This window comes from Athene cunicularia, unplaced genomic scaffold (assembly GCF_003259725.1).
Source record: "Athene cunicularia isolate RWA unplaced genomic scaffold, athCun1 SCF_144, whole genome shotgun sequence".
NCBI classification, from domain to species: Eukaryota; Metazoa; Chordata; class Aves; order Strigiformes; family Strigidae; genus Athene; species Athene cunicularia.
The window spans coordinates 7,039-16,404 of record NW_020799205.1 but is presented as its reverse complement, the minus strand read 5'-3'; the positions used below and the strand labels follow the sequence as shown (position 1 = coordinate 16,404).

The 9,366-nt window shown below is 54.3% G+C and overlaps 1 protein-coding gene and 1 non-coding gene across 2 annotated transcripts; both read right to left on the bottom strand.

Annotated features, from left to right (window-relative positions):
* Positions 1-145: 145 nt before the first annotated feature.
* KANSL2 (KAT8 regulatory NSL complex subunit 2) lies at positions 146-9,263 on the bottom strand. The gene is made up of 8 exons (XM_026867097.1): positions 9,102-9,263; positions 8,617-8,875; positions 7,522-7,700; positions 6,850-6,964; positions 5,976-6,139; positions 4,651-4,817; positions 3,824-3,920; positions 146-890 (listed from the first exon to the last, which is right to left on the bottom strand). Exons 1-8 carry the CDS (start codon positions 9,121-9,123, stop codon positions 532-534), a joined length of 1,362 nt encoding a protein of 453 aa, XP_026722898.1. The 5' UTR covers positions 9,124-9,263; the 3' UTR covers positions 146-531.
* Positions 3,589-3,717, bottom strand: LOC113490577. Its single transcript, XR_003400264.1, has one exon. It is a non-coding gene; the product is annotated as a small nucleolar RNA SNORA2/SNORA34 family (small nucleolar RNA).
* Positions 9,264-9,366: the final 103 nt, after the last annotated feature.

Here is a 9,366-nt window from a genome sequence, read left to right as displayed (position 1 = left end):
CGCCAGCAAACGCTGGAGCGGCCACGAGATTCGCCTCCCGATGGCCACGCTCAGGAATCTCGGGGGCATCCAAATACCAGAGCAAGGGACACCCCGTTCAGAGGAGCAGCTCCGAATGACTGCCGTTTTTTTTTTTTTGTTGTTGTTGTTTAAACAAATTCCAGAGGATTTTAAGCAAGTGGGTTTAACATACATGGAGGACATCAGAATAATCCGGGATTAAAATCCTCATGGATTCCTCATGGGAGAGAAGAGGGTGGGGGAGAAAAATCTGCTTTAAAGAGCCCCTGAATATTAAATTCGATGAGCACAGCCCTCCTAAAGGAGCACTCACCAACTCTACAGAAAAAAAAAACATCTCCCGAACCTCTTGCACATCCTTCAAGTGACGCTTCTTCCCCAAACCAGCAAGAATAAAAATAATTCTACGTTATTTCTGCTGGGGAGGCAGCGCTTTACACGACGTCCATCCATGCTCCACACAACGCGGTGGGTCAGCTGCACGGCAGCCCCCTTCCCTCCCTGAGTATTTCAGAGCAATTTCACGGCCCGGAATGACGAGAGAAATATTGGGGAAAGTTTTTCCACAGGGCACCTTCTTGCCCGGCTCGGCCCAAAGCACGCTGCACAACTTACATCGCTGAACTCCAGGGGCAAACTCTCCGTGGGCTGGAGCTCAGCAGCGCTCAAGTAGAGGTCTGTGGGGGCAGCTTCCAGCTCCTCGGGGACGGCCAGAACCTGCTCGGGTACGTACATCTGCGGAGGCAGGCGGAGGTGGAGCGGGCAGCAGGGATCCTCGGAGAGGCTCACGGGAACTGGCTTGTTGCAGGGCACTTCCTCGGAGCCCTGACACGGTTTGAAGAGAGTCTGATTGGCGTCCTGACAGATGTCTGGGGAGACGCGGTCAAGGGAAACATGACAGAATCATGGAGGTTGGAAAAGCCCTTCAAGCTCCTCCAGCCTGACCACGAACCTCACCCTGACCGCCCCCAACTCCCCCAGACCCCTCAGCGCTGGCTCAGCCCGACTCTTCAACCCCCCCAGGGATCCCGGGGACTCCCCCCTGCCCTGGGCAGCCCATTCCAACGCTCAACAGCCCCTTCTGCACAGAAATCCTTCCTCAGAGCCAGCCTGACCCTGCCCTGGGCAGCTTGAGGCCATTCCCTCGGGGCCTGGCGCTGGGGCCTTGGCTCCAGAGACTCATCCCCCCTCTCTGCCCCCTCCTGGCAGGGAGTTGCTGAGGGCCAGGTCTCCCCTCAGCCTCCTCTTCTCCAGACTAACCAACCCAAACCTGCACAGCGGATGAGCTACGGACACACACAAACATCCAGAGGCAGAAACGCTCCCCACACACCCTCCAGCAAACAGCCTTAAAACCCCCATCTGTCTCTCCAAGGTCGAGTCCAGACTCCACGAGCAACGTGGGGGACGTTACTCGCCCGATGGAAAACGGGGACGAGAGCAGCGGCCTCCCAGCGGGGGCTGGGAGATGTCACTGGCTCCCTGCGAGGCACCCGCAGATCCTCAGATGGAAGAGATTACAAACGCACGGGCTTGCTTTTATTTGCAAGGCATCCATTTAAAAGGCATCTGCACAAGCCTCGAGATCTAACGCGCAGAGGAGATACGAGCACACACAATGCTTTTTCCACAGCCAGGAGTTTAGTTCCGGTATTTCTATCTTCCCAGTGCATTTTCCTTCCCAATGGAAAACCTATTCCTGCCAGAGGTGTAAATGGGATTTCCTGCCTTTAATCACAAACAGAAACTCTGCTCCGACGGCATCGCGCCTGCAGAGCCATCACCAGCAAAGAGGAGCTACAGCCCAAATCCCGTCCTCTTCCCAGAGCTGCAGCCGGACCCACCGCGGAGGCCGCAACGTTTCACTGACAGAGCTGAAGTTTCTCCTTCCTGCTAGAAGGGACAAGAATTGTGTCACCAAGGGAGCTGTGAGGCAACGATCTCCATGTGGGTGACAATCTGGGGCTGGGGCCAATGCAGATTTCAGGTGCGGATCGAGTCTTTCAGGTCAGAACCACCCAAATAACCATCCAGACGTCGCTGGTATTTGCGGGGTTCAAGCGACTTTCGTCTTCACTCAGCGCAGTGCGGGTGAGGAAAAAAAACAAAAACCACAAACCCCAAACTTCCAAACCCACGTGAATTAGCAAAAGGTGCAGAGTTTAGCCCGTGAGCCCTTTAGGTTTCGGACCGATCCTTCTCTCCTCCCTGCAGCCAATGCGGCCGCCCCACAGGTCGGGGGGAGCCCGTAAATCCCTGCTGGCAGCCCAGCCCAGAGCAGCCAGATCTCCGAGACACTCGAGGGCAGATGTGGCAAGGGAAGTGTCTCTGTATGAACAGCAGGGTGGGGGAGCCAGATTTTTATCTCTGAACGACTCCCAGATCAAGCGCTGACTTTATTGGTAGCCAAAAAGCAGGGATTGCCAAGATGACAAAATCACACGCTCCACCTGGAGCACAACAGCCCAGCTGGGTTCGGTCCCTTTAATGCATTGTCAGAAACAATCCAGCTCCTGAAAAGCAAACAAAGCCCAAGAGCCTCCCGACAATGCACAAAGCCGAGAGACTGCAGATGTTATCGGCTCAGCAGGGCTAACCAAAGTAAAATCTTGTTTGTGTCAGTGAAAGTCAGCTGACAGCTCAGACGTAAGGAAATCAAACCTCGCTTTTTCCACTCCCTTCTCGGCCTGCCCTGCTCAAAGCGAGCCAGCTGCAAACAGCAACTTGCTCGAACCGTTTTGTAGGTATTTACCCTGTCTTTATTTTGAAGTATATGGTCACTAGGGAGAAACAAAGGCGGCTTCCTGCTCCCCAGGCTGCTCCCTACACATAGCTGGAGCCGAGTCTGCCAAGTTCAGTAACAAAACAAAACGAAGAGCTCATCCTCCCCCTGGCTGCTCGCTCTGCTCGGGGACCCAGCGCCGGAGCTTCTCCTGACTCACACCAGCAAACAGCTGCTAACACAGCTCCGCCACGATCCAAACCTGCTCCCGGACACATCCACCCAATCCCACTTAGACAGAGACGCACCCGGGGCGACGCTCGGTTCCTGGATCCCACGTTGGGGTGGTGATCTCTGAGCTGGGGGGGATCCCAGTGGAAATTTCAGTGCTGACTCTCAAAAAGCCGAGGCTGTTTTGGGCAATAACAGCTCGAGGGTGTTCACACACATGTGTGAACCTTTTAAGGGGTCAGAGCAGACTGGAGCTGGTCCACAGCAGCCCCAAACAGGCCAGGAACTACTCCCTCATTCGGATCCTCCCCAAAAAAATCAGTGAGCACACGCTTAAGCAGCCAGCCAGCCCTTCCCACACACAACCCTCGCAGCGGGACTCGTACCGAGAGCTCACAGACCCTGCTCAGGACAGCTGCTGGCACCCAGGCGGAGAGCAGACCCGCTTCCACCCTCCCTCGCACCACCAGGACTAGCTCGGGCTCCCCTCAGGCTCCGGGAGGTTCCCTCGTCGCTTCCAATCGGACCGGCCACCCCGTTGGGATGCTCGGGATGGGCCACGGGCCACAGGGAGGCTGCAGAGGGACCTCCCTGGGCAGAGGCTGAGCCCAACCTTTTGTCACTCCCACACGAATTGGCCGTTCCACGGGGACAGGAGCGCCAACAGACCGGGAGACGTTTCCTCTGGGCTCCTTTTTGAAACCAACGGCTACAGCAAACCGATGGCCTTGATTTAGGGCCAAAAAGGAGGGGGAAAAAAAAAAATAAAAAGGGAGGATCAGACACAGTCCAAACCACCAGAAAAGGGAGAAGCGCAGCCCAAGGCAGCACAGGCAGATCAAAGGATACGCGTAAGGCAGTGCCTGGTCATCGGGAGGGACTGGTTGGAGCATCGGACGTCGTCGACGAAGGCCAAGCACCTCTGGCTGGAGCGGGTGGTGTGCGCCTGCAAGGCCAAGAGAGGAGCTCAGCATCATCCAGCTCTGCTCCAGAGAAACCCCCTCGGCCACACAACGCCCGCGTCCTGCTTTCAAACCACGCCAAGTCCCGACTGGCAGCTCCACTCCAGCACAGCCTAGCTCCTCATTATGTCCTTCTCCTTCAAGTTTTTATTAAACAGAGCTGAGATATGAAGGCACAGCTCGAATTCAAGAGGAACAACTTCACCTCAGAAGTATGTCTCAAAAATGAGGTTTCTCAGATTTATCTTTCAGCTTTCAGAAGTCAGCTAACGGAGCACTGTGAATTTTAAAACAGTTACAAAGAAAATGGCTGCATACAGCCTCAAATTCTGTATCACGTGTGATGCAAGGGGCCTGCCTTTTGGTCCCCACAGGTTTAGGAGTCTGGATTTTAGGAGTCTGGATTTCACCACCACGAGGAGTGTTTTCCACACCTTTTGGCAGCGATGAAATTCAGGCCGCCTCGTTCTGAGCCCTCCCTCGAGCCATACACTCGAACTTCTGAGGTTTTGGCGCCTGTTTAAAACATCTCCAGGCACCCCCCAATGTTTCACCCAATGTGGATTCTGAGGGCGCTGGCCAGGACCAGACCTTGATGCCCTTGCAGAAAGGGACCAGCTGGCAGGGCCAGAGCAGACCCGGCCTGGGATCGCTCCCAGGAAGGGAGGAGAGGAGAGACCCAGCTCTGCCGTAGCTCCCGAGGGCTGGACGCACCTGCTGGGCGGCGCCGTCGGTCGCCAGCATCCTGCGCTCCTTCAGCTGCCGGTGGAGCAGGGCCTCCACGCCGTAGCGCTGCCGGTACCGACGCAGGCACTTCAGGCGCTTCAGGTTCTCACGTTCCTTGGCCATCAGCCCCTCCGGGCCCGTCAGGAGGCTGCTGCCTGCAGGGAGCGAGGCAGGGGTCAGAAAATACCACCCCCACCTGACACATCCCTTTATTTTTTTTGGTACCGAAAGCCAAAATCAGCTGTCGAAAGCTCCAACAGCTGACTAATGACCCAGAGAGCAAGTGAGCAACGAGAGCTGCACGTATAAACAGGAAGCCCATCTTGCAGTTACACAAGATTATGACAAAGCAGATTCCATCCTAAATTTGATCCCAAATTCTCTGTGCACACGAGGAGCACTTTGGGCCAACAGAGTTATTTTTTAAAATATCTGTTAAAATAATTTGGCTAGTCAGGAGTCTATTGTGATTTCTGCAGGCAGAACAGAAGTTTTGTCAACTTTCAGCAGCTCCTGTGCAAGTTCTGGAAGCTTCCCGTAAGCACTCCCAAGCTGTAATTACAGGGCAACGCTCAGGATCTGCTTTTCTATTACTGGTTTGCTAAAAAGAGTTCTACAAAATTGTTATGTACGAAACTTCCAGTTATTTTTACTTGGGACCGAGCTGTATTATACCATTTTCCAGGATGAGCTATTATAAGACTATGCTAGAGAAAGAATTCTTTACACTGCGACACTTGCAACCAGTTATACAACCCGGTTCTGCCTCTGCTCAGCGACGAACTGCTGCCTCCGAGAGAATTCCAACGGAGGCAGAAGTGCTTCTGCAAGGGAAAGTTGCATCTGTGCTACGGAGGAATGTGGCATTACAGCAGTACTGGTGTAACCACCGAAACTTCTGCCGATACAGACAGGACCTCACAGATGAATAAATTTTTTGTTTATAAAACCAAAAACAGGAAATCCCATACAAAAAAAGAACTTTTGTCTCGGAGTTAACTTTGTAGTCTCATTTCCTGACAACACTGCAAACTTTGAAGAGCAAAGAAATCCGGCAACCTTTCTAACCCAAACGATACCAATCTCCGGGCATGAGGCCAGACACAGAAATATCTCCTCTAACTGGGTTTCAGTCCTACAGTAATTTTCACCCTCACTGAGACAGCACTACTCTGAAATCTGCTTCTACAAAGGGCAAAAAACCTCCCTTTTTCCGTATTTTTTTTTTAATACAGTCCTGCATGTGTTTGAGAGAAGCGCTGTGCCCTCAGCCAGAGGAACACAGCTCAGTGACTACCTGGATCAGCACTTGCCTATGGCTTCGTGCTCTCCCTTGCGGCTGTGCAGGTATCGGCGCTTCTTCTCCTTCAGAAGGTGCTGGAGTCGTTTGAACTGGTCAATGTAGAGGGACTGCAGGCGGATCAGCTTCTCTCGCATGATCAAAGCCACCTCCTCGGCTGTGTACACGCCAGCGTGCCTGAAAAACACCCACACAGACAGGGTGAAGTTTTAAAGGGTCCCTCGGGGCTGTTCTCCCAACCAAATGACACAGTCATTACCAGAAACACAGGCAGAGCAGGGCTGGATTATACATAGATCGATGGGTGATGAGCAGAAATACTGAATTTATGGGTTTTTTTTTAAAGTTGAAAGATCACCCAGAGACTGCTGCTCAACAGACCACACTGAAAAAGGATGACTATCAAATACTTCCCAGAACCACCACCACCAGCTCTAGGGCTGGCGAGCGTTCACACCCAGCACCTCACCAAAGCACAAAGTCCAACTGCAACACCATGAAGATTATCAGCTCTTTAACACAACCACCCTCTCCTTGGGCAACACACTGAGCCAAGGAGCCAGCGCCAGGCCCCGAGGGAATGGCCTGGAGCTGCCCAGGGCAGGGTCAGGCTGGCTCTGAGGAAGGATTTCTGTGCAGAAGGGGCTGTTGGGCGTTGGAACGGGCTGCCCAGGGCAGGGGGGAGTCCCCGGGATCCCTGGAGGGGTTGAAGAGTCGGGCTGAGCCAGCGCTGAGGGATCTGGGGGAGCAGGGAAGGGTCAGGGGGAGGGTCGTGGTTGGGATGGAGGAGCTTCAAGGGCTTTTCCAACCTCCATGACTCTGGGATTCTGAGCTCAGAACGCTCTGCACGCTACACGTGTGTAAGCAGCTGGCAGAACCCAACTTACTTCAAGGGATCCTCCTGGTCACTGTCAATGCTGTCAGCCTCGCTGTCCGGGTCCCCTCGCCACGTCTGGTCCACCGTGACAGGGTCCTGCTCGCCATCGCTCCAGCTGTCCTCATCTGAAAAGACAAGTTGCCCTCAGCAACAGGACACCAAGAGTCCCCAGGAGCGTGGAGGTGAAGCAGCTCTGCCTTTTGCCAAGAGGCTGTTCCTCCCCAGCACGGTATGAGGAAGGGACATGGAACAGCAGGAAAGCCACTGACTCTGCACAACCAAAACACCCGGCTCCTGCAGAGCGACGCTCCTGCCCACCTCGGAACCACGATACACCGGGGCTGGCCCCACCGAGCGACCCAGCAAGGTGGGAAGCTCAGCACTGAGCCAGTGTTTGACAGGCACCACTAGAGACTAAACCAGCAAAGAGGGAAGCTAGTGAAGGTTTCTACTCGGTGAGTGCAAGGGAAGCAAACCCGCAGGGTTTTTGGTCTGGCAGTGCGACTCTTCTACAGTCAGCGACAAACAAGACACACCAGGGTTTGCAGAAAACAATCTTTTACCCCCAGACCCCTGGGATCTTTTTTCCCCACTGGATTTAAGAAGTGATATTCTTGGCGTTTCCACACAAAACTGAGAACTCCAGGTCCTCTCTCAGCAGTTTTATGCTTTTAATTCTTACCCAGAATCCGACTGGCTTCGCTGCGGCTGCTCTCCGCAGTCTGGGAGCCCAGCTCTGACTTGGCATAAGAGCTAAGCTGGCAAAGCAGAGTCTCGCTTACAGGCCCGGGATTGGACTTCTTCATCTGAGCTTGGAGCGCCAGCGTGTTCCTACGGGCATGCTCCGCACAGAACGACACGCTGCAGGAATAAATCACAAGCTCGTTACAACTACAAGCCCTCAGCCAGCAAAATGAACAAGCAATACAGTGAGAAATGTTCCCTGACACCTGGAAAGCACATCCCCTCCACAGCTCTCTCACAGAGCGAGCCGCTGGCTGCAGGTACGGCTCGGAAATGCCGCAGAGCCCCAGGTGGCTCACAGACCACACACTGCTGCTCAAATGCCACCTCTGGCACCGGACCCAGCAGCCACACAGCACGGCAGCAGGCAGAGAAAAGAGCTTTATACTTAAACCCACTGAGGCGAGCTCTTCTGCTTCCAAACATTCACACTGGACTCTCAGTTTCCACGCAAAGCACTCTGGCCCACGTCGGACGGATCCTTTTTATCGGAGAGGGACCAAGGGCAGAATGAAGACTACCAGTGTCCTCACCCCTGTAAGCCCTGAGAATGAAACGTGGGTCGATGCTCCCGTAAAGGGAAACTGTGCTCTGCTGACATCCTTACTGAACGTCGATAACTGTTCTAGGTCCTTCCATCCGCAGCAGTCAGAATGTTTTATATGCATCAGAGAACGAGCAGCACAACCAGGTCATCAGCTCCATGTCTGAGCTGAGGATTAGCCACAGGCAAGTTAAATACCCACAGGCAAGTTCAATTTGCTGGGCTGAGCAGAGGTACAGCACCGTGGGGGTGTGCGTGTGGCTCTTACAAAGGACCTGGATCACTGCAGCCACCTTCTGATGGCAGAGGGCAGCAGCCCGACAGTCTCGTGGGACCAAGATGACTCCACAGTGTCCAGCGCTCACAGAGCTTTTTTCTAGCTTAAAAGTTCTTCAGAAAGAGGGAGCCACTTGTCTGAGGTAACGTAAGGACCTTTTCCTCCCTGTTTTAATTCTATATGGCGCAGAACCAGAGAAGAGAGATACTCACCCATCCTTCTTCTCTGGCTTGGGCGCAGCATTGGGACACCGCTTTCCGTTCTTCGTTGAAACGTAGCTGCACTGCTTGAACGGGGCACTCCTGTCTTCCAGAATGTGCTTAATACAAAACTCCTGCCCCTCCAGGCGCGGCTGGGAGCACTGGCGGTGGGTGAAGGCACATGACAGAGGCTCCTGCGGCCGCGGCACGGGAGTAAGGCGTCCTCGGCTCGATGGCAGAACGTGGATCCGAATTCTGTTCATGCCAACACCTGCTTGAGAGACGCAGAGCAGTTAAACAACATGAAACAAACTGCCGATGGAAGAAAGAGAAGCAGTATCTGCTAACACCTGCTAATGCATCTGAATAAAACTCTCTGACCCCCTTGAACAGGCGGGAGATGAAGTTGCTCCTATAAAGTTTCTTCCAATGACTGAGCGAACTCTGAGCTTTGCGGCAACCCCATTTCTGCACAGAATGAAACGCATCTCACTCACCTGAGCCACCAAGCAGCACCATCCACGCCAAGGTGTGGGCACAAGAAGCACTGTTGCCCACCAGCGCTGGGGCCAGGGGGCGACCCACGTCCCAGAGGTACCCCTCTACTCCCCCGACCCCAGCGCAGGAGCCTTTGGTCCCAGCACACAAATCCCAGAGCCCCCAGGGTACCGCGCTGCCTTCCCGGAGCCAAAGCCCAAACCCGGCCCCGTGTCCGCGCCCTCGCTCGGGGCTGGCAAACCCGGGGGGGGGCCGGGTCCCGCC

Excerpts from the sequence above, each read along its gene's own strand:
- KANSL2 (XM_026867097.1), bottom strand. The coding sequence starts at position 9,123 with ATGGTGCTGCTTGGTGGCTCAG. Across the intron at positions 8,876-9,101 it reads GGTGCTGCTTGGTGGCTCAG|GTGTTGGCATGAACAGAATT; the intron begins GTGAGTGAGATG and ends TCTCTCAAGCAG. Across the intron at positions 3,921-4,650 it reads CCGACGGCGCCGCCCAGCAG|GCGCACACCACCCGCTCCAG; the intron begins GTGCGTCCAGCC and ends TTGGCCTTGCAG.